At 43.6% G+C, this 25,222-nt stretch overlaps 2 protein-coding genes across 2 annotated transcripts; both read right to left on the bottom strand.

The window, feature by feature from the left end:
* Positions 1–17,032: 17,032 nt before the first annotated feature.
* LOC125536619 (uncharacterized) lies at positions 17,033–25,077 on the bottom strand. The gene is given in 11 exon segments (XM_087541117.1): positions 17,033–17,385; positions 17,512–17,698; positions 18,767–18,862; positions 18,951–19,036; positions 19,156–19,345; positions 19,448–20,128; positions 20,309–20,537; positions 20,539–20,711; positions 20,714–20,795; positions 20,797–20,953; positions 24,951–25,077. Coding segments are annotated over 6 exon segments (954 nt in total). The 3' UTR covers positions 17,033–17,385; positions 17,512–17,698; positions 18,767–18,862; positions 18,951–19,036; positions 19,156–19,345; positions 19,448–19,942.
* On the bottom strand, positions 17,241–18,981 carry LOC147984478 (cinnamoyl-CoA reductase 1-like). The gene is made up of 3 exons (XM_087541118.1): positions 18,918–18,981; positions 17,512–17,698; positions 17,241–17,385 (listed from the first exon to the last, which is right to left on the bottom strand). The coding sequence occupies exons 1-3, from the start codon at positions 18,979–18,981 to the stop codon at positions 17,241–17,243; spliced, it is 396 nt and encodes a 131-aa protein (XP_087397244.1).
* Positions 25,078–25,222: the final 145 nt, after the last annotated feature.

Below are 25,222 nucleotides of genomic sequence, written 5' to 3'. Positions count from 1 at the left end.
AATTTGGAAGAAGATGCCAAACCAGTTCGTGATCCTCAACGACATCTGAATTCTAAAATGAAAGAAGTGGTAAAAAAAAGAAATACTAAAGCTTCTGGAGGCAGGTATAATCTATCCCGTTGCTAATAGTGAGTGGGTAAGTCCTGTCCATTGTGTCCCTAAGAAGGGAGGTATTACTGTTGTTCCTAATAATAAAGATGAATTGGTTCCACAAAGAATTATCACAGGTTATAGGATGGTAATTGATTTCCGCATATTAAATAAAGCTACTAAGAAAGATCATTACCCCTTACCTTTTATTGATCAAATGCTAGAAAGATTATGCAAACATACACACTATTGCTTTCTAGATGGTTATTCTGGTTTCTCTCAAATACCCGTGTTGGCTAGAGATCAATCAAGGACTACTTTTACATGCCCTTTTGGTACTTTTGCTTATATACGTATGCCTTTTGTTTTATGTAATGCACCTGCTACCTTTCAAAGATGCATGATGGCTATATTCTCTGACTTTTGTGAAAAGATTTGTGAGGTTTTAATGGACGACTTTTCCGTCTATGGCTCCTCTTTTGATGATTGCTTTAGCAATCTTGATCGAGTTTTGCAGAGATGTGAAGAAACTAATCTTGTCTTGAATTGGGAAAAGTGCCACTTTATGGTTAATGAAGGTATTGTCTTGGGGCACAAAGTTTCTGAAAGAGGTATTGAAGTTGATAAAGCCAAGGTTGATGCTATTCAAAAGATGCCATGTCCAAAGGACATCAAAGGTATAAGAAGTTTCCTTGGTCACGATGGATTTTATAGGAGGTTCATTAAGGACTTCTCAAAAATTTCTCGGCCTCTGACTAATTTATTGCAAAAGATATACCATTTGTCTTTGATGATGATTGCATAGATGCATTTGAAATACTTAAGAAAGCATTAGTCTCTGCACCTGTTGTTCAGCCACCTGATTGGAACCTACCCTTTGAAATTATGTGTGATGCTAGTGATTATGATGTAGGTGTTGTTCTAGGGCAAAGAGTTGATAAGAAATCAAACGTTATTCATTATGCTAGTAAGACTCTAGACAATGCTCAAAGAAATTATGCTACTACTGAAAAAGAACTCTTAGTAGTTGTATTTGCTTGTGATAAGTTCAGATCTTATATTGTTGATTCTAAAGTAACTATTCAAACTGATCATGCTGCTATTAAATATCTTATGGAAAAGAAAGATGCTAAACCTAGACTTATTAGGTTGGTTCTCTTGCTACAAGAATTTGATTTGCATATTGTTGATAGAAAGGGAGCTGAGAACCCCGTTGCAGACAACCTGTCTAGGTTAGAAAATATTCTTGATGACCCACTACCTATTAATGATAACTTTCCTGATGAACAATTAAATGTTATAAGTACTTCTCGTAGTACTCCATGGTATGCTGATTATGCTAATTATATTGTTGCTATATTTATACCACCTAACTTCACATACCAGCAAAAGAAAAAGTTCTTCTATGATTTGAGACATTACTTTTGGGATGACCCACATCTTTATAAGGAAGGAGTAGATGGTGTTATTAGGCGTTGTGTACCTGAGCATGAACAGGAACAGATCCTACGCAAGTGTCATTCCGAGTCTTATGGAGGACACCACGCTGGAGATAGAACTGCACATAAGGTATTGCAATCTGGTTTTTATTGGCCTACTCTCTTCAAGGATGCCCGTAAGTTTGTCTTGTCTTGTGATGAATGTCAAAGAATTGGTAATATTAGTAGACGTCAAGAAATGCCTATGAATTATTCACTTGTTATTGAACCGTTTGATGTTTGGGGTTTTGATTATATGGGACCTTTTCCTGCCTCTAATGGATACACACATATTCTAGTTGCTGTTGATTATGTTACTAAGTGGGTAGAAGCTATTCCAACTAGTAGTGCTGATCATAACACTTCTATTAAAATGCTTAAGGAAGTTATTTTCCCGAGGTTTGGAGTCCCTAGATATTTAATGACTGATGGTGGTTCACACTTTATTCATGGTGCTTTCCGTAAAATGCTTGCTAAATATGATGTTAATCATAGAATTGCATCTCCTTATCACCCTCAGTCTAGTGGTCAAGTAGAGTTGAGCAATAGAGAGCTCAAATTAATTTTGCAAAAGACTGTTAATAGGTCTAGAAAGAATTGGTCTAAGAAACTTGATGATGCGTTATGGGCTTATAGAACTGCATATAAAAATCCTATGGGTATGTCTCCGTATAAAATGGTTTATGGAAAAGCATGTCACTTACCTCTCGAACTAGAACATAAGGCATATTGGGCTATTAAAGAGCTCAACTATGATTTTAAACTTGCCGGTGAGAAGAGGTTATTTGATATTAGCTCACTTGATGAATGGAAAACCCAAGCTTATGAAAATGCCAAGTTGTTTAAAGAAAAAGTCAAAAGATGGCATGACAAAAGGATACAAAAGCGTGAATTTAATGTAGGTGATTATGTATTGCTATACAACTCTCGTTTAAGATTTTTTGCAGGAAAACTTCTCTCTAAATGGGAAGGCGCCTATGTTATCGAAGAGGTCTATCGTTCCGGTGCTATAAAAATCAACAACTTCGAAGGCACAAATCCGAAGGTGGTAAATGGTCAAAGAATTAAACATTATATCTCAGGTAATCCCATAAATGTTGAAACCAATATTATTGAAACCGTAACCCCGAAGGAATACATAAGAGACACTTTCCGGAGCATTTCAGACTCCGAAAAGGAATAGGTATGTGGTACGGTAAGTAAACCGACTCCAAAACAATTTTTAAGGCAATATTTCTCCGTTTTGGAATATTTAGAAAAATAGAAAATAAGTAGCAGTCCGGGAAGGACACGAGGGCCCCACGAGGTGGTGGGCGCGCCCCCTACCTCGTGAGCACCTCTTGTGCCTTCCGGACTCCGTTTTCTTGCACGATACATATTTTGGTTGGTAAAAATTCATTATATAACCTCCCGAAGGTTTTGACTCCCGTATCATGCAAACCTCCTCTGTTCTTGTTTCGAGCTGTTTTCTGTCAGGGTTTTCCAGGCTAGGCATCATGTCGTATCCCTCCTCCAACAATGGAGACAACGATGCTTGTCTAATGAAGATAGATCTGAAGAGGGAAGAACCCACGAGGGTCAACAAGGATGAAAGGATCAAGAAGGCCACGGAGGATCAAGCTCCAGCAGCAAAAGACACCCTTCAAATTGATCATAACCTCCTTACCCCAACTGAGATCGAAGCTTTCAAGATGATTGAGTTAGCTCGTGTTCAAAACAAGTATCTCACACAAGAAAATATTTTGTTGAAGGAGCATATTGTCACACTCAAGGGCATTATTCGCAAGCTGGAGGACCTCTTACGCTCGATGTGCGATTATCCGTCACCTCCACCTTCTTCACCGACAAAGGAGATATAATCACATGGGTATGGGCACTCCCCTTGGCAACTACCAAACTTGGGGGAGGTGCCCCGGTATCGTATCGCAATCACAACTCTTATCTTTACCGTTTTTCTTAGTTCAATCCTATTAGTAGTATCTTGATCTAGTAGAATAAAGTTTATGGCATGATCTAGTTTTGAGTTTTGCTTTATGATCTCTCTATGTAATCGAGTCCGTGAGCTATATATAATAAAGATTAGTGTTGAGTCAAGGGCTTGATTATTTTGACATGATCTTGGGTGAATAAAAAAAAGAAAAAGAATAAAAAGAAACAAAAAGTTCATATTGATCTTATTGAGAGTAATGACTTCACATAGAAAGAGTATGATGATTAAAAGTTGTTAGGAGTTGGCAGACATAGCTTTGGTCATTGTTGCAATTAATAGGAAGTAATAAGGAAAGAGAGGTTTCACATATAGATATATTATCATTGACATCTTTTATGATTGGGAGCACTCATTAAAATATGACATGCTAAAGAGTTGATGTTGGACAAGGAAGACAACGTAATGAGTTATGTATTTCTTATATCTGAGATAAAGTATGTTGTCATGGATCCTCTAACTTGTTGAGCTTGCCTTTCCCCCTCATGCTAGCCAAATTCTCAGCACCAAGTAGAAATACTACTTGTGCTTCCAAATACCCTTAAACCAGTTTTGCCATGAGAGTCCACCATATCTACCTATGGATTGAGTAAGATCCTTCAAGTAAGTTGTCATCGGTGCAAAGCAATAAAAATTGCTCTAAATATGTATGATTAATTGGTGGGGGAGAAATAAGCTTTATACGATCTTGTGATGTGGAAGTAATAAAAGCGACGGACTGCATAATAAAGGTTCATATCACAAGGGGCAATATAAAGTGACGTTCTTTTGCATTGAGATTTTATATATCCAACCATAAAAGCGCATGGCAACCTCTGCTTCCCTCTGCGAAGGGCCTATCCTTTATTATTATCTTCTACCTTATGCAAGAGTCGTGGTGATCTTCACCTTTTCTTTTTCATTTTATCCTTTGGCAAGCTCAGCATGTTGGAAAGAACGTGATATATATATCTAATTGGATGTAGGGGAGCATGAACCATTATTGTTGACATTACCCTTGAGGTAAAAGGTTGTGGGGCAAAACTATAAGCCCCTATCTTTCTCTGTGTCCGATTAAAACTCCGTAACCACAAGTATCGCGTGGTGTTAGCAATTATGGAGGACTAAATGATAGTTGAGTATGTGGACTTACTTTTTAGCTCTGACATAGACTCTTTCCAATGTTATGATAAATTGAAATTCCTTCGATGACTGAGATTATAGTTTGTCGGAGCCCAATAAGGTTTATGATTTATACTTTTGCATTGTGAATAGATCATCACTTGAAAATAAGTAATCATATGACAAAATCTATATATGTATTTGTTATGAGAATAATCATGATGCCTTCATGTCCGTATTTTATTTTTATCGACGCCTCTACCTCTAAACATGAGGACATATTTATTGTTATCGGCTTTTCGCTTGAGGACAAGCGAGGTCTAAGCTTGGGGGAGTTGATACGTCCATTTTGCATCATGCTTTTATATCGATATTTATCGCATTATGGACTGTTATTTCACTTTATGTCATAATACTTATGGCTATTTTCTCTTATTTTACAAGGTTTACATAAAGAGGGAGAATGCCGGCAGCTGGAATTCTGGTCTGGAAAAGGAGCAAATATTAGAGACCTATTCTGCGCAACTCCAAAAGTCCTGAAACTCCACGGAATGTTTTAAAAGAAATAAAGAAAAATCCACGCCAAAGATGAAGGCTAGGGGGCCCACACCCTTCTCATGAGGGTGGGGGCGCCCCCCCTCGCCCCCTACCTCGTGGGCCCCCTGGTGGCTCTCCGATGCCCATCTTCTCCTATATGAGGTCTTTCGATGAGAAAAAAATAAGAAGGAAATTTTTCGGGACGAGACTCCGCCGCCACGAGGCGGAACCTTGGCGGATCCAATCTAGAGCTCCGGCAGAGCTGTTCTGCCGGGGAAACTTCCCTCCGGGAGGGGGAAATCATCACCAACGCTCCTCTCATCGGGAGAGGGAAATCTCCATCAACATCTTCACCAGCACCATCTCATGTCCAAACCCTAGTTCATCTCTTGTATCCAATTCTTGTCTCAAAGTCCGGGATTGGTGCTAATAGGTTGCTAGTAGTGTTGATTACTCTTGGTAGTTGATGCTAGTTGGTTTAATTGGTGGAAGATCATATGTTTAGATCCTATATGCATATTATTACCCCTCTGATTATGAACATGAATATGCTTTGTGAGTAATTACGTTCGTTCCTGAGGACAAGGGAGAAGTCTTGCTATGAGTAGTCATGTGAATTTGGTATTCGTTTGATATTTTGATAAGATGTATGTTGTCTAACCTCTAGTGATGTTATGTGAACGTCGACTACATAACACTTCACCATTATTTGGGCCTAGAGGAAGGCATTGGGAAGTAATAAGTAGATGATGGGTTGCTAGAGTGACAGAAGCTTAAACCCTAGTTTATGCGTTGCTTCGTAAGGGGCTGATTTGGATCTATATGTTTCATGCTATGGTTAGATTTACCTTAATACTTTTGTTGTAGTTGCGGATGCTTGCAATAGAGGTTAATCATAAGTGGGATGCTTGTTCAAGTAAGAACAGCACCCAAGCACCGGTCCACCCACATATCAAATTATCAAAGTATCGAACGCGAATCATATGAACGTGATGAAAACTAGCTTGACGATATTCCCATGTGTCCTCGGGAGCGCTTTTCCTATTATAAGAGTTTGTTCCGGCTTGTCCTTCGCTACAAAAGGATTGGGCCATCTTGCTGCACTTTATTTACTTTTGTTACTTGTTGCTCGTTACAATCTATCTTATCACAAAACTATCTGTTACCACTTATTTCAGTACTTGCAGAGAATACCTTGCTGAAATCCGCTTATCACTTCCTTCTGCTCCTCGTTGGGTTCGACACTCTTACTTATCGAAAGGACTACGATAGATCCTCTTACTTATCATTTTGGGGTTATGCTTTAGAGACGGCTGCATTCACGTTAAATAGGGCACCATCAAAATCCGTTGAAATGACGCCTTATGAACTATGGTTTGGCAAGAAACCAAAGTTGTCGTTTCTTGAAGTTTGGGGCTGCGATGCTTATGTGAAAAAGCTTCAACCTGATAAGCTCGAACCCAAATTGGAGAAATGTGTCTTCATAGGATACCCATAGGAAACTATTGGGTACACATTCTATCACAGATCCGAAGGCAAGATATTCGTGTTGGAAATATGCCCTAGAGGCAATAATAAAAGAATTATTATTATATTTCCTTGTTCATGATAATTGTCTCTATTCATGCTATAATTGTGTTATCCGGAAATCGTAATACATGTGTGAATAACAGACACCAACATGTCCCTAGTGAGCCTCTAGTTGACTAGCTCGTTGATCAACAGATAGTCATGGTTTCCTGACTATGGACATTGGATGTCATTGATAACGAGATCACATCATTAGGAGAATGATGTGATGGACAAGACCCAATCCTAAACATAGCACAAGATTGTATAGTTCGTTTGCTAGAGTTTTCCAATGTCAAAGTATCTTTTCCTTAGACCATGAGATCGTGTAACTCCCGGATACCGTAGGAGTGCTTTGGGTCTACCAAACGTCACAACGTAACTGGGTGACTATAAAGGTAGACTACGGGTATCTCCGAAAGTGTCTGTTGGGTTGACATGGATCAAGACTGGGATTTGTCACTCCGTATGACGGAGAGGTATCACTGGGCCCACTCGGTAATGCATCATCATAATGAGCTCAAAGTGACCAAGTGTCTGGTCACGGGATCATGCATTACGGTACGAGTAAAGTGACTTGCCGGTAACGAGATTGAACGAGGTATTGGGATACCGACGATCGAATCTCGGGCAAGTAACATATCGATTGACAAAGGGAATTGTATACGGGGTTGATTGAATCCTCGACATCGTGGTTCATCCGATGAGATCATCGTGGAGCATGTGGGAGCCAACATGGGTATCCAGATCCCGCTGTTGGTTATTGACCGGAGAGTCGTCTCGGTCATGTCTGCTTGTCTCCCGAACCCGTAGGGTCTACACACTTAAGGTTCGGTGACGCTAGGGTTGTGAAGATATGTATATGCAGTAACCCGAATGTTGTTCGGAGTCCCGGATGAGATCCCGGACGTCACGAGGAGTTCCGGAATGGTCCGCAGGTAAAGAATTATATATAGGAAGTGCTATTTCGGCCATCGGGACAAGTTTCGGGGTCACCGGTATTGTACCGGGACCACCGGAAGGGTCCCGGGGGTCCACCGGGTGGGGCCACCTATCCCGGGGGTCCCATGGGCTGAAGTGGGAGGGTAACCAGCCCAAAGTGGGCTGGGGCGCCACCCCCCAAGGGCCCATGCGCCTAGGGTTGGGGGGGAAACCCTAGAGGGGGCGCCCCCTTGCTTGGGAGGCAAGCCCCCCACCCTTGGCCGCCGCCCCCCTAGTAGATCCATCTACTAGGGCCGGCGCCCCCCCCCTTGGCACCCCTATATATAGTTGAGGAGAGGGAGGGACTTCATACCTCAGCCTTGGCGCCTCCCTCTCTCCCCGTTACGTCTCTTCCTCGTAGTATAGGCGAAGCCCTGCTACTGTGACGCCCTGCATCCACCACCACGCCGTCGTGCTGCTGGATCTTCATCAACTTCTCCTTCCTCCTTGCTGGATCAAGTAGGAGGAGACGTCTCCCGTCCCGTACGTGTGTTGAACGCGGAGGTGCCGTCCGTTCGGCGCTTGGTCATCGGTGATTTGGATCACGTCGTGTACGACTACATCATCACCGTTCTTTGAACGCTTCCGCACGCGATCTACAAAGGTATGTAGATGCATCCGATGGCTCGTTGCTAGATGAACTCCTAGATGGATCTTGGTGAAACGAGTAGGAAATTTTTTGTTTTCTGCAACGTTCCCCAACAGTGGTATCAGAGGTAGGTCTATGCGTAGTTCTTCTTGCGCGAGTAGAACACAATTTGTTGTGGGCGTAGATTTGTCAACTTTCTTGCCGCTACTAGTCTTATCTTGCTTCAGCGGTATTGTGGGATGAAGCGGCCCGGACCAACCTTACACGTATGCTTACGTGAGTCCGGTTCCACCGACTAACATGCACTAGTTGCATAAGGTGGCTGGCGGGTGTCTGTCTCTCCCACTTTAGTTGGAGCGGATTCGATGAACAGGGTCCTTATGAAGGGTAAATAGAAGTTGACAAATCACGTTGTGGCTTTAACGTAGGTAAGAAGTCGTTCTTGCTAGAGCCCTAATTCAGCCACGTAAAACTTGCAACAACAATTAGAGGACGTCTAACTTGTTTTTGCAGCAAGTGGTTTGTGATATGATATGGCCAAAGTTGTGATGAATGATGAATGATGAATGATCTGTATGTGATGTATGAGATGTTCATGCTATTGTAATAGGAATCACGACTTGCATGTCGATGAGTATGACAACCGGCAGGAGCCATAGGAGTTGTCTTTATTCTTTTATATGACCTGCATGTCATTGAGAAACGCCATGTAAATTACTTTACTTTATTGCTAAACGTGTTAGCCATAGTGGTAGAAGTAATGGTTGGCGAGCAACTTCATGGAGACACGATGATGGAGATCATGATGATGGAGATCATGGTGTCAAGCTGGTGACAAGATGATCATGGAGCCCCAAGATGGAGATCAAAGGAGCTATGTGATATTGGCCATATCATGTCACGTTTATTATTTGATTGCATGTGATGTTTATCATGTTTTGCATCTTGTTTACTTAGAACGACGGTAGTAAATAAGATGATCCCTCATAATAATTTCAAGAAGTGTTCCCCCTAACTGTGCACCGTTGCGACAGTTCGCTGTTTCAAAACACCACGTGATGATCGGGTGTTTTATTCAGACGTTCACATACAACGGGTGTAAGACAGATTTACACATGCAAACACTTAGGTTGACTTGACGAGCCTAGCATGTACAGACATGGCCTCGGAACACATAAGACCGAAAGGTCGAGCATGAGTCGTATAGAAGATACGATCAACATGAAGATGTTCACCGATGTTGACTAGTCCGTCTCACGTGATGATCGGACACGGCCTAGTTAACTCGGATCATGTAATACTTAGATGACTAGAGGGATGTCTAATCTAAGTGGGAGTTCATTAATTATTTGATTAGATGAACTTAATTATCATGAACTTAGTCTAAAATATTTTACAATATGTCTTGTAGATCAAATGGCCCACGTAGTCCTCAACTTCAACGCGTTCCTAGAGAAAACCAAGCTGAAAGACGATGGCAGCAACTATACGGACTAGGTCCGGAACCTGAGGATCATCCTCATAGCTGCCAAGAAAGATTATGTCCTACAAGCACCGCTAGGTGATCCACCCGTCCCACAGAACCAAGATGTTATGAACGCTTGGCAGACACGTGTTGACGACTACTCCCTCGTTCAGTGCGGCATGCTTTACAGCTTAGAGCCGGGGCTCCAAAAGCGTTTTGAGAGACATGGAGCATATGAGATGTTCGAAGAGCTGAAAATGGTTTTTCAAGCTCATGCCCGGATCGAGAGATATGAAGTCTCCGATAAGTTCTTCAGCTGTAAGATGAAGGAAAATAGTTCTGTCAGTGAGCACATACTCACTATGTCTGGGTTACATAACCGCTTGTCTCAGCTGGGAGTTAATCTCCCGGATGATGCGGTCATTGACAGAATCCTCCAGTCGCTTCCACCAAGCTACAAGAGCTTTGTGATGAACTTCAACATGCAGGGGATGCAAAAGACCATTCCTGAGTTGTTCTCAATGCTGAAATCAGCGGAGGTAGAAGTCAAGAAGGAACATCAAGTGTTGATGGTCAATAAAACCACTAAGTTCAAGAAAGGCAAGGGTAAAAAGAACTTCAAGAAGGACGGCAAGGAGGTTGCCGCGCCCGGCAAGCAAGCTGCCGGGAAGAAGCCAAAGAATGGACCCAAGCCCGAGACTGAGTGCTTTTATTGCAAGGGAAGCGGTCACTGGAAGCAGAACTGCCCTAAGTACTTAGCAGACAAGAAGGCCGGCAAAACAAAAGGTATATGTGATATACATGTAATTGATGTGTACCTTACTAGTGCCCGTAGTAGCTCCTGGGTATTTGATACCGGTGCAGTTGCTCACATTTGTAACTCAAAGCAGGGGCTGCGGAATAAGCGGAAACTGGCAAAGGACGAGGTGACGATGCGCGTCGGGAATGGTTCCAAGGTCAATGTGATCGCCGTCGGCACGCTACCTCTGCATCTACCTTTGGGATTAGTTTTAAACCTTAATAATTGTTATTTAGTGCCAGCTTTGAGCATGAACATTGTATCGGGATCTCGTTTAATTCGAGATGGCTACTCATTTAAATCTGAGAATAATGGTTGTTCCATTTATATGAGAGATATGTTTTATGGTCATGCTCCTATGGTGAATGGTTTATTCTTTATGAATCTCGAACGTGATGCTACACATGTTCATAATGTGAGTACCAAAAGATGTAAGGTTGATAATGATAGCTCCACATACTTGTGGCACTGCCGCCTTGGTCACATAGGTGTCAAACGCATGAAGAAGCTCCATGCAGATGGACTTTTAGAGTCTCTTGATTATGAATCATTTGACACATGCGAACCATGCCTCATGGGTAAGATGACCAAGACTCCGTTCTCAGGAACAATGGAGCGAGCAACCAACTTATTGGAAATCATACATACTGATGTATGCGGTCCAATGAGTGTTGAGGCTCGCGGTGGCTATCGTTATGTTCTCACGCTCACTGATGATTTAAGTAGATATGGGTATATCTACTTAATGAAACACAAGTCTGAAACCTTTGAAAAGTTCAAGGAATTTCAGAGTGAGGTTGAGAATCAACGTGACAGGAAGATCAAGTTTCTGCGATCAGATCATGGAGAATACTTGAGTCACGAGTTCGGCACACACTTAAGAAAATGTGGAATAGTTTCACAACTCACGCCGCCTGGAACACCTCAGCGTAACGGTGTGTCCGAACATCGTAATCGCACTCTATTAGATATGGTGCGATCTATGATGTCTCTTACCGATTTACCGCTATCTTTTTGGGGCTATGCTTTAGAGACTGCCGCATTCACTTTAAATAGGGCTCCGTCGAAATCCGTTGAGACGACACCGTATGAATTATGGTTTGGGAAGAAACCTAAGCTGTCGTTTCTAAAAGTTTGGGGATGCGATGCTTATGTCAAGAAACTTCAACCTGAAAAGCTCGAACCCAAGTCGGAAAAATGCGTCTTCATAGGATACCCAAAAGAAACTATTGGGTACACCTTCTACCTCAAATCCGAAGGCAAGATCTTTGTTGCCAAGAATGGGTCCTTTCTAGAGAAAGAGTTTCTCTCGAAAGAAGTAAGTGGGAGGAAAGTAGAGCTTGATGAAGTATTAGCTCTTGAACCAGAAAATGGCGCAACTCAAGAAAATGTTCCTGAGGTGCCTGCACCGACTAGAGAGGAAGTTAATGATAATGATCAAGATACTTCTGATCAAGCTCCTACCGAAATTCGAAGGTCCACAAGGACACGTTCTGCACCAGAGTGGTACGGCAACCCTGTCTTGGAAATCATGTTGTTAGACAACGGTGAACCTTCGAACTATGAAGAAGCGATGGCGGGCCCGGATTCCGACAAATGGCTAGAAGCCATGAAATCCGAGATAGGATCCATGTATGAAAATGAAGTATGGACTTTGACTGACTTGCCCGTTGAACGGCGAGCCATAGAAAATAAATGGATCTTTAAGAGGAAGACAGACGCGGATGGTAATGTGACCATCTATAAAGCTCGACTTGTCGCTAAGGGTTATCGACAAGTTCAAGGGGTTGACTACGATGAGACTTTCTCACCGGTAGCGAAGCTAAAGTCCGTCCGAATCATGTTAGCAATTGCCGCATTCTACGATTATGAGATATGGCAAATGGATGTCAAAACGGCATTCCTTAATGGTTTCCTTAAGGAAGAGTTGTATATGATGCAGCCGGAAGGTTTTGTCGATCCTAAGAATGCTGACAAGGTGTGCAAGTTCCAACGCTCGATTTATGGGCTGGTGCAAGCATCTCGGAGTTGGAACATTCGCTTTGATGAGATGATCAAAGCGTTTGGGTTTACGCAGACTTATGGAGAAGCCTGCGTTTACAAGAAAGTGAGTGGGAGCTCTATAGCATTTCTCATATTATATGTAGATGACATACTATTGATGGGAAATGATATAGAACTCTTGGACAGCATTAAGGCCTACTTGAATAAGAGTTTTTCAATGAAGGACCTTGGAGAAGCTGCTTATATATTAGGCATCAAAATCTATAGAGATAGATCGAGACGCCTCATAGGTCTTTCACAAAGCACATACCTTGATAAGATATTGAAGAAGTTCAATATGGATCAATCTAAGAAGGGGTTCTTGCCTGTGTTACAAGGTGTGAAATTGAGCTCAGCTCAATGTCCGACCACGGCAGAAGATATAGAAGAGATGAGCGTCATCCCCTATGCATCAGCCATAGGTTCTATTATGTATGCCATGCTGTGTACCAGACCTGATGTAAACCTTGCCGTAAGTTTGGTAGGAAGGTACCAAAGTAATCCCGGCAAGGAACACTAGACAGCGGTCAAGAATATCCTAAAGTACCTGAAAAGGACTAAGGAAATGTTTCTCGTTTATGGAGGTGACGAAGAGCTCGTCGTAAAGGGTTACGTCGACGCTAGCTTCGACACAGATCTGGATGACTCTAAGTCACAAACCGGATACGTGTATATTTTGAATGGTGGGGCAGTAAGCTGGTGCAGTTGCAAGCAAAGCGTCGTGGCGGGATCTACATGTGAAGCGGAGTACATGGCAGCCTCGGAGGCAGCACATGAAGCAATATGGGTGAAGGAGTTCATCACCAACCTAGGAGTCATACCCAATGCGTCGGGGCCGATCAAGCTCTTCTGTGACAACACTGGAGCTATTGCTCTTGCCAAGGAGCCCAGGTTTCACAAGAAGACAAGGCACATCAAGCCTCGCTTCAACTCCATCCGTGAAAATGTTCAAGATGGAGACATAGAGATTTGTAAAGTACATACGGACCTGAATGTAGCAGATCCGTTGACTAAACCTCTCCCTAGGGCAAAACATGATCAACACCAGAATTCCATGGGTGTTCGATTCATCACAATGTAACTAGATTATTGACTCTAGTGCAAGTGGGAGACTGTTGGAAATATGCCCTAGAGGCAATAATAAAAGCATTATTATTATATTTCCTTGTTCATGATAATTGTCTCTATTCATGCTATAATTGTGTTATCCGGAAATCGTAATACATGTGTGAATAACAGACACCAACATGTCCCTAGTGAGCCTCTAGTTGACTAGCTCGTTGATCAATAGATAGTCATGGTTTCCTGACTATGGACATTGGATGTCATTGATAACGAGATCACATCATTAGGAGAATGATGTGATGGACAAGACCCAATCCTAAACATAGCACAAGATCATATAGTTCGTTTGCTAGAGTTTTCCAATGTCAAAGTATCTTTTCCTTAGACCATGAGATCGTGTAACTCCCGGATACCGTAGGAGTGCTTTGGGTCTACCAAACGTCACAACGTAACTGGGTGACTATAAAGGTAGACTACGGGTATCTCCGAAAGTGTCTGTTGGGTTGACATGGATCAAGACTGGGATTTGTCACTCCGTATGACGGAGAGGTATCACTGGGCCCACTCGGTAATGCATCATCATAATGAGCTCAAAGTGACCAAGTGTCTGGTCACGGGATCATGCATTACGGTACGAGTAAAGTGACTTACCGGTAACGAGATTGAACGAGGTATTGGGATACTGACGATCGAATCTCGGGCAAGTAACATATCGATTGACAAAGGGAATTGTATACGGGGTTGATTGAATCCTCGACATCGTGGTTCATCCGATGAGATCATCGTGGAGAATGTGGGAGCCAACATGGGTATCCAGATCCCGCTGTTGGTTATTGACCGGAGAGTCGTCTCGGTCATGTCTGCTTGTCTCCCGAACCCGTAGGGTCTACACACTTAAGGTTCGGTGACACTAGGGTTGTGAAGATATGTATATGCAGTAACCCGAATGTTGTTCGGAGTCCCGGATGAGATCCCGGACGTCACGAGGAGTTCCGGAATGGTCCGCAGGTAAAGAATTATATATAGGAAGTGCTATTTCGGCCATCGGGACAAGTTTCGGGGTCACCGGTATTGTACCGGGACCACCGGAAGGGTCCCGGGGGTCCACCGGGTGGGGCCACCTATCCCGGGGGGTCCCATGGGCTGAAGTGGGAGGGGACCCAGCCCAAAGTGGGCTGGGGCGCCACCCCCCAAGGGCCCATGCGCCTAGGGTTGGGGGGGAAACCCTAGAGGGGGCGCCCCCTTGCTTGGGAGGCAAGCCCCCCACCCTTGGCCGCCGCCCCCCCTAGTAGATCCATCTACTAGGGCCGGCGCCCCCCCCTTGGCACCCCTATATATAGATGAGGAGAGGGAGGGACTTCATACCTCAGCCTTGGCGCCTCCCTCTCTCCCCGTTACGTCTCTTCCTCGTAGTATAGGCGAAGCCCTGCTACTGTGACGCCCTGCATCCACCACCACGCCGTCGTGCTGCTGGATCTTCATCAACTTCTCCTTCCTCCTTGCTGGATCAAGTAGGAGGAGACGTCTCCCGTCCCGTACGTGTGTTGAACGCGGAGGTGCCGTCCGTTCGGCGCTTGGTCATCGGTGATTTGGATCACGTCGTGTACGACTACATCATCACCGTTCTTTGAACGCTTCCGCACGCGATCTACAAAGGTATGTAGATGCATCCGATGGCTCGTTGCTAGATGAACTCCTAGATGGATCTTGGTGAAACGAGTAGGAAATTTTTTGTTTTCTGCAACGTTCCCCAACAATTCGTTGCTAAGAATGGATCCTTTCTAGAAAAGGAGTTTCTCTCGAAAGAAGTGAGTGGGAGGAAAGTAGAACTTGATGAGGTAACCGTACTTGCTCCCTTATTTGAAAGTAGTTCATCACAGAAATCTGTTTCTGTGACTCCTACACCAATTAGTGAGGAATCTAATGATGATGATCATGTAACTTCAGATCAAGTTGCTACCGAACCTCGTAGGTCAACTAGAGCAAGATCCGCACCAGAGTGGTACGGTAATCTAGTTCTGGAGGTCATGTTACTTGACCATGACGAACCTACGAACTATGAGGAAGCGATGATAGCCCAGATTCCGCAAAATGGCTTGAAGCCATGAAATCTGAGATGGGATCCATGTATGGGAACAAAGTGTGGACTTTGGTTGACTTGCCCGATGATCGGCAAGCCATCGAGAATAAATGGATATTCAAGAAGAGAGACGCTGATGGTAATGTTACTGTCTACAAAGCTCGACTTGTTGCAAAAGGTTTTCGACAAGTTCAAGGAGTTGACTACGGTGAGACCTTCTCACCCGTAGCGATGCTTAAGTCCGTCCGAATCATGTTAGCAATTGTCGCGTTTTATGATTATGAAATATGGCAAATGGATGTAAAGACTGCATTCCTGAATGGATTTCTGGAAGAAGAGTTGTATGTGATGCAACCTGAAGGTTTTATTGATCCAAAGGGAGCTAACAAAGTGTGCAAGCTCCAGCGATCCATTTATGGACTGGTGCAAGCCTCTCGGAGTTGGAATAAACGTTTTGATAGTGTGATCAAAGCATGTGGTTTTATATAGACTTTTGGAGAAGTCTGTATTTATAAAAAAAGTGAGTGGGAGCTCTGTAGCATTTCTAATATTATATGTGGATGACATATTGCTGATTGGAAATGACTAGTACAAATGCCCGTGCGTTGCACCGGGCGGAAAAAAGGGCACAACCTGCTTTCATTTGCCATTGTGCACCATTTCTTATATTCAATTTTAATAAACATCTATGATAAGGTTAAACATGGAATTTTTCTTATTTTTAATAAAATTTAACGTTTGCATACAAATGGAACACTTTTTTTTAAGAATAGTTAACGCTTTTATGAAATTGGAATATTTCTCTAAAAAGAACATTTTTCTATCAGATGCTTTTCGAAAAGAATGTTTTGTTGTACATTTTTAAGTGGAAATATTTTTTCTTAAAAATGGAATATTTTTTGGAAATTTTTAAGCTTTTTAAAAAAAGTGCAAACATATTTTGTTGAAAAATAGCATGAACATTTTTAAACTATATTTGTTGTGTTAAGTTTTTTACAGATAGTCTTTTTAGGGTATATTTTGGGAGTTTTTACAGATAGTTGGCTGTTTGGTTGGGAAGATTCCCCTATGACAAATTAAAATTAGCATACTTTCATCTTGTAAAATGAAGTTGCAAAGGTTCAAAGCATTTCTTGATTTTGTACCGCCTATCATTTGTAAAGATAGTAAGGTGTCCAACGTTGCGACGGGATAAGTACCTGATGATGTCCAATGGATTGAGAAAGGACATCAAAGATAACAAAAAAGTGAAGAATGGCAATGAACAATTTAAGAGCCGCAAGTATCTAGCAAGAACAGACAGGTGTACCAGTAGATCAACCAGCCGTTATTGCACAATCATACAGGCAACTATAAGGTCTAGCACTGGGCTGGGCACAACATATCTCTGGAGCAAGGGTTGATCATGACCCTACAACAGAAGGGAAGGAATATGGTACAGCTAATAATCCAGCCATCAGGCGATGCATCCTCTTCTCCGAAGGCTCTCCACCGCATCCTTGATGATCTTTTCCAAAGGAGTGAAATGCAGGCCCAGTGCCATCAGCTTCTTCGGCACCGCCTCCACCCTCACCAGCCCAGGCTGCGTGTCCTCAGGTAATCTGCCGACCAAACCGATCAAACGCAAAGAGATTAGCACCGTGACAACAGTCCATTCATGTCGTCGTTTGTTATGAAATTATTGTTCTCCAAACATGTGAAGTATGTGTTCAGTGTGTGTTGCTTACTTCGGGACTTCGTAGTCGGGGTAGAGCTCCGCGACTTGGGACGCGAAATCGCTCAAGTGACATATGGGCTCCACACAGAGGTGCCTCCCGGATGCAGCCGGGTTTTCAAACAGCGTGATATGGGCTAACGCGACATCTTCCACGTGGACTGGCCCGATGAAGAAATCCTTATACTCCTCTGTGCAACCTGTGTGTGTAGTGAAAGATGGGTTGAGGAAATGTTTCCTTATCATAGTAACAAATCACACACTAAACCGGACAAGAAGTCTTCTGAATAGCAAATGCATCATTGCCAGGGTGACGAATGACAATGGATGATGATTTTTCAATCTATGATTCTTATGCCAATGCACAGGCATTGTTTACGTAAAGTATGGAGCAGAAAAGGGTTTCAGATATGACAAAAACATGCAGTTTTACTCTTTAGTATACTAACCACTGCAGGATATTCAGTACATCGGTATTAGCTTCATTTCAGCCAGTTCTCTCCTGATGAAACTAATTTGCAGAACTTGTTACTTTTCCTTGCTTTTAATAATTTATTGTTTCAGGTGTAGATTATATCCGAAGAACTCTTGGAGGAAGAAAAATTGGTAATATAAAGTACGAAGTTAACTATATATACCGCATCGTTGTATCTGGAGTAGTGAATCCGAAACTTTTTGTTCTACTGAACCTATATAAATCTCAGACTCTCAATCCAAGAGCTTCTAACTCTTCTCCTCGACATCAGTAACACCCATTTGTATCTCAATTATGGTATGGAGTGAAATCTAGGGTAAAATAGAAATGATTGAATAGGCTTAGCAATGCTTTTGCAAGTTTAAAACACAACTTTCAGTGATGGGAGAAGATCAAAATTTCATGTTACCTACATGTTCAGTAAAACATGAGTACATTGCTTGCAATACGGCCTATAAGTAGGATCAAGATTTCAAGATCAGCGTTTCTGCACAAGAGAGTTTCACCAACAGTAGCAAGTTACCTGGTGGGGTATAACAACCACTGCTGCTCGCTGGAGTCCGACCGTAACGACGTATTCATATGTAAATATATATTCAATAAATATGTAAAGCCCAAATCTGTATTTTATCAATTTATTGAAGCTATAACTTTTATATTTTAGCATGACATGATTAATATAGAAAACTATGTAGGTTTGCAGCATGATAATTATCAAAATGACTTTGTATATAAACTACCAATAAGATATTCCAAGTTGTTCCGAAAATAACAGAGAAATGTTACTACATACCCATACTCCTCAGGCATATTTTTCTGTCGTTATTCTTACGTCATTGCATCACACACACACACCAGAATTGATCGCATCAAGTGTACTCCATTGCATCTGCCAACATTAATTGCGATATATGTCAGTGTACATAGATATCAAGAAAACTTACAAACTTTCATAGAAATAACTTCAGGAATCTTACAGTTGGAGTTGCTGTCAAAATTATTCTCCATAGATCACGTGCTAGTTTTTTTTCTTTCTTTTTTTGCCTAAAGCTCTCCATCTTCACTGCATAATTGTTACGTAGGTTGAAGTGGACCTTGTTAGATCAATACAATAGGCTAATTCCCATAAGAGAAATGATTTTGCAGGATACTTCGACAAATAAGTTAATGAAATTTTGCAACCTGGTAAGCAAAAGAGGTAGGCGCAAGATGAGAATTCACATGCAGTTGCAGAATAAATATGATGTGTCACCAATTAAATTGCTCTCGTCAGATTTGTTAATCATAATGGCAATCTTGGGGGAAGAAGTAGAGGGCCCTGAAGCAGGTAGGACGACACGGAGGCAGACCATGTGTGCCGCAGCTTGCGGAACTGAAATTTAAACAAGCAGCAGTTCAGTTTACATGAGAAAACTGGAAATAGTTATTTACTAAGGTTTAGTCAATATAAGGAAAAGACGGGTAGAAAACATACTATACCCAATTCATGGTACATGTCTCTGAGTCTTTCAACAATCTTATAGCCCTGATCCTTGTCCCTTTCTTTAGAAACACTGAAATCCTCCTCAAAGTTAGAAATTCATACTATACTACTTAGCTGCAGTATAACACCCTGACCTGAACTCTTTATTTGGTGCCAGGTAGCACTTTGATGCCGTATTTATATGTTCCAAAACTGTAGGTGGACTGGTGGAGTACTACTTCAGTGATGAGGATCTTCTGATGCATATCATGCCAACGATTACCTCTCTTTGGACATCTTCCTTAATTTAGTAACTCAATTTTCTAATGGGAAACTAATGGCGGAGATCCTATAGACCTCTGATGCAAATTACCTATCCACGACAGAGTCATAGAACAATCAAGCTATTCTTTTTCTTTACTAATATTGCGGGTTGTACAGATCCGGCTAGACCTCACCGCCGACAGGGAGGCATTGAGGTGGGGGCCATGTTCGTAGTGATACTCATTAGCATGGCAATGAGAGGGCCTTCCGGCCCAGCGGCTTCATCAACCAGCGCGTGTGCCACTGCCATATACAAGAATCATCTACACAGAATTTCTGTTTAGTGCGTTCATGCCTTTTTAATTTGCCAGTGATCGATGCGTGGACTGCCGGAACATGCATTCTAATCAACGGGCGGTGGTGCAGACACTACAACAAACGCAATCAATTCAAAGTCAGAAACAGAAAAGGGATAAGCAGCAGCTAGACCATTCACCAATTGTAGTAACTGCTTCATCTTACAGGCCACACAACTTCAAGAGCATAGCAAGCAAGCAAGCAGAAGCAAAAAAACTAAAGCAACAAAGATAAAAGTCAAACAGCACTCACCGACGGCAACTGGAGCTCTGCGCGGCCCCTGCCAGCGCCATCGCAGACCACCAGCTCGAACGGCCCTACCATGTCACGGACCCTAACGCCGGAGCCGAACGCCAGGTCGCCATCGCCGGTCACGAAGTTGACCCCGTCAGGCCCGACCACCTCCTCCACCGCGGGGGCGTCGGGGCGGCTCCAATCGACGGCCCCGTCGGAGGCCCGCGCCAGCGCGACCGCGGGGCCCCACGCGGGCGGGGAACTCGTAGCACTGCACGGCGTCGACGAGCGCGCCCTCGGCGTCGAGCGGCCAAACCCGGACCTCTACGTCGGGGTCCCAGCCGTACTTGTCGACGATGGCGTCGATGACATCGTCGAAGAAGGTGGGATCCGGGGCGGGCACCGGCTGACGACCCGCGAAGGCGTAGGCGTGGGAGGAGGCGTTGGAGATGGCCGCGAGCGGGGACAGCAAGGAGCAGTGCGAGGAGAAGTAGGAGGATCGGGCAGGCGTAGGAGGTCCGATCCCCCCGGAGGCCCGGACCAGCGTCGCCGCCATCTTCGTCCTCATGGTGTGTTGGGGACGACGGCCTGGAGTCGGGATTGAGGCAGGCGGAGACCGGGCGTTGCGTCCGTCCGTTCGGGTGAGAACGAATCGTTTTTTTACTTATTACTACTAACTTAAATCTGGAGCGCGGGTTAATTACCAGAAACTTGAGGGAGTGTTTTGCAAAAATGTCATGACGGTGAACCTGGAGACTCAATCCGTGCTTTATTATTATGGAGAGATATAGAATTTCTGGATAGTATAAAAGGATACTTGAATAAAAGTTTTTCAATGAAAGACCTCGGTGAAGCTGCTTATATATTGGGCATCAAGATCTATAGAGATAGATCAAGACGCTTAATTGGACTTTCACAAAGCACATACCTTGATAATGTTTTGAAGAAGTTCAAAATGGATCAAGCTAAGAAATGGTTCTTGCCTGTGTTACAAGGTGTGAAGTTGAGCAAGACTCAATGTCCGACCACTGCAGAAGATAGAGAGAAAATGAAAAGTGTTCGCTATGCTTCAGCCATAGGCTCTATCATGTATGCAATGCTGTGTACCAGACCTGATGTGTGCCTTGCTATTAGCCTAGCAGGGAGGTACCAAAGTAATCCAGGAGTGGATCACTAGACAGCGGTCAAGAACATCTTGAAGTTCCTGAAAAGGATCAAGGATATGTTTCTCATTTATGAAGGTGACAAAGAGCTCATCGTAAATGGTTACATTGATGCAAGCTTTGACACTGATCTGGACGATTCTAAATCGCAAACCGGATACGTGTTTATATTAAACGGTGGAGCTGTCAGTTGGAGCAGTTCCAAACAAAGCGTCGTGGCGGGATCTACATGTGAAGCGGAGTATATTGCTGCTTCGGAAGCAGTGAATGAAGGAGTCTGGATGAAGGAGTACATATCCGATCTAGGTGCCATACCTAGTGCATCGGATCCAATGAAAATCTTTTGTGACAATACTGGTGCAATTGCCTTTGCAAAGGAATCCAGATTTCACAAGAGAACCAAGCACATCAAGAGACGCTTCAACTCCATCTGGGATCAAGTCCAGGTGGGAGACATAGAGATTTGCAAGATACATACGGATCTGAATGTTGCAGACTCGTTGACTAAGCCTCTTCCACGAGCAAAACATGATCAGCACCAAGGCTCCATGGGTGTTAAAATCATTACTGTGTAATCTAGATTATTGAATCTAGTGCAAGTGGGAGACTGAAGGAAATATGCCCTAGAGGCAATAATAAAGTTATTATTTATTTCCTTATTTCATGATAAATGTTTATTATTCATGCTAGAATTGTATTAACCGCAAACATAATACATGTGTGAATACATAGACAAACATAGTTTCACTAGTATGCCTCTACTTGATTAGGTCATTGATCAAAGATGGTTAAATTTCCTAACCATTGACATGAGTTGTTATTTGATCAATGGGATCACATCATTAGGAGAATGATGTGATTGACTTGACCCATTCCGTTAGCTTAGCACTTGATCGTTTGTTTACTGCTATTGCTTTCTTCATGACTTATACATGTTCTTATGACTATGAGATTATGCAACTCCCGAATACAGGAGGAACACTTTGTGTGCTACCAAACGTCACAACGTAACTGGGTGATCATAAAGGTGCTCTAGAGGTGTTTCCGATGGTACTTGTTGAGTTGACATAGATCAAGATTAGGATTTGTCCCTCCGATTGTCGGAGAGGTATCTCTGGGCCCTCTCATAATACACATCACTATAAGCCTTGCAAGCATGATAACTAATGAGTTAGTTACAGGATGATGTATTACGGAACGAGTAAAGAGACTTGCCAGTAACGAGATTGAACTAGGTATTGGATACCGACGATCGAATCTCGGGCAAGTAACATACCGATGACAAAGAGAACAACATATAGTGTTGTGTGGTTTGACCGATAAAAATCTTCGTAGAATATGTAGGAACCAATATGAGCATCCAGGTTCCGCTATTGGCTATTGACCGAAGACGTGTCTCAGTCATGTCTACATAGTTCTCGAACCCATAGGGTTCGCACGCTTAAAGTTCTGTGATGATCAGTTTTATGAGTTTATATGTTTGATGTACCGAAAGTAGTTCGGAGTCCCGGATTTGATCACGGACATGACGAGGAGTCTCTAAATGGTCGAGACATAAAGATTTATATATTGAAAGCCTATATTTGGATATCGGAAGTGTTCCGGGTGAAATTAGGATTTTACCGGAGTACCGGGGATTACCGAAACCCCCCCGGGGTTTAATGGGCCATGATGGGCCTTATTGGAAGAGAGGAGGGGCTGGCAAGGCAGGCCGCGCGCCCCCTCTCCCTCTACTCCGAATTGGAAAAGGAGGGGGGTGGCGCCCCCCTTTCCTTCCTCTCTCCCTCCTCCTTCCCCCTTCTCATATTCCAACTAGGAAAGGAGGGAGTCCTACTCCCGGTGGGAGTAGGACTCCTCCTGGACGCGCCTCCTCCTGGACGACCGCCTCTCCCCCCTTGATCCTTTATATACGGGGGCAGGGGGGCACCTCTAGACACATAAGTTGATCATTGAGATCTCTCCAGCCGTGTGTGGTGCCCCCCTCCACCATAATCCACCTCGGTCATACTGTAGCGGTGTTTAGGCGAAGCCCTGCTGCGGTAGCTTCATCAACATCGTCACCACGCCGTCGTGCTGATGAAACTCTTCCCCGAGCTCTACTGGATCGTGAGTTCGTGGGACGTCACCTAGATGAACGTGTGCTGAACGCGGAGGTGCCATATGTTCGGTGCTGAGGATTGGTCGATCGTGAAGACGTACGACTACATCAACCGCGTTGTCATAACGCTTCCGCTTAACGGTCTACGAGGGTACGTGGAAGACACTCTCCCCTCTCGTTGTTGTGCATTACCATGATCCTGCGTGTGCGTAGGATTTTTTTTGAAATTACTATGTTCCTCAACAGTACTACCGCAGGGGCCTGCGGTACTACCGCTCTGAGGAGCAGTACTACCGCATGCCCCAGTTCAGCAACACTAGGAGTCCTTCCTTTTGCAGAGATACGGAGAAACAGAGGATGCTCCAAAGATCCAAAGGAAAGGTGGTGCTGAAAGGAACAGACGTGTACGTGATGATTCCACCCAAACCTTTCCAATGCGGACCCCCTCTTAATAGTACGGCTTTCCTACGACTCAAATCCACCGAAACAAAACGTAGAGAAATGCCGTCTTCAATAATCTTCGAGGGGCACCAAATCGTCTTGTGCTTAGGCATGATATATCTGAAATGCTCAATGCACACGATTAGTCCACAAAAGCATTGTCATCAATCACCAAAACTACTAAGGGATAAATATGCCCTTACAATCTCCCCCTTTTTGGTGGATTGATGACAATACGAGATTTGCACATAGGGATATAAAATGAAGCATAGGCAAACCCTACATCTATAAAATATAGATGGGTTCCCCCTAGATGTGTGCACACTAGAGAAGTGCTTTGGACTGCACGGCACACATACTAGGATCAACACTCCCCCTATATTTTATAGACGAGACATATCTTGCAATAAAATAACTAATATTAAGCAAGGAGGGAAGATAATAGACAGGAGCATAAAGTAACTGGCAAGATAGCATAAGCTCACGGGCTACTAGGCAAGAAAGACAATAAGATACGCTAGAGTGCATATGTCTTATACCATATGAAGAGGAAATACGACTCACAAGCAAACCAAAGCAAACGAGGTTCAACAGAATGAAAGCAAAGCAACAAAGCGAGACAACACACGACACTACACAAGACTTGCAAATCCTACACTCTCTCCTCCTTTGGCATCGAGACACCAAAAAGGCAGAGAGGACCCCTACGACACAGGTGGTAGCTCAAGCTGGAGCAATCACTCATCACGCTCCTCGTCGGTCTTGGCAGTGGGGATGGTCTCCTCCTCAGACTCAGTCCACTGGTAGCCCTACTTCGCCATCCATTCGGCCTCTAGCGTGATGTGCTTCTCGGACCCGCTGGATATCTCCTCGCCAAACGTCCTCAAGATCCTCTTGGCGCGGCGACGACTCTCCTTGGAAGCAACATGGGTACTGTACTGCCCCTTGGCTTGCATACATAACAATGCCTTCATCTTGGCCTTCAGCTTCTTAGCCCATGAGGGCTCAGTAGAGGGAGGAGTATACCCAGCAGAGATGTCCTCATCCGCTTCCTCCTCCTCAATCTCATCCTCATCCACGTCCATCTGAGCAGCCTCTCCCTCAGCACGGGTAGTGGTGTTATCCCACTAAGGCTTGATGCGAAGCTTGATGGGCTCGTGACGGATCCAGTCGGGGGGGATCAAACTCATCATTGGGATAGAGCTTCTCCCAAGTCTTCGAGATCAAGTG

The sequence above is a fragment of the Triticum urartu genome, chromosome 2A, assembly GCF_056163025.1.
Source record: "Triticum urartu cultivar PI428250 chromosome 2A, HENAU_Tu73, whole genome shotgun sequence".
Taxonomy (NCBI): Eukaryota; Viridiplantae; Streptophyta; class Magnoliopsida; order Poales; family Poaceae; genus Triticum; species Triticum urartu.
The sequence above is the reverse complement of the archived record's forward strand: the minus strand, read 5'-3'. Positions and strand labels throughout refer to the sequence as shown.

Coding starts and splice junctions, on each gene's coding strand:
- LOC147984478 (XM_087541118.1), bottom strand. CDS start 18,981: ATGGAGAATAATTTTGACAGCAACTCCAACTGTAAGATTCCTGAAGTT. Junction 17,699..18,917: donor AGTTATTTCTATGAAAGTTT/GTAAGTTTTCTT, acceptor CTACACACACAG/GTTGCACAGAGGAGTATAAG. Junction 17,386..17,511: donor CCCGACTACGAAGTCCCGAA/GTAAGCAACACA, acceptor TTTGGTCGGCAG/ATTACCTGAGGACACGCAGC.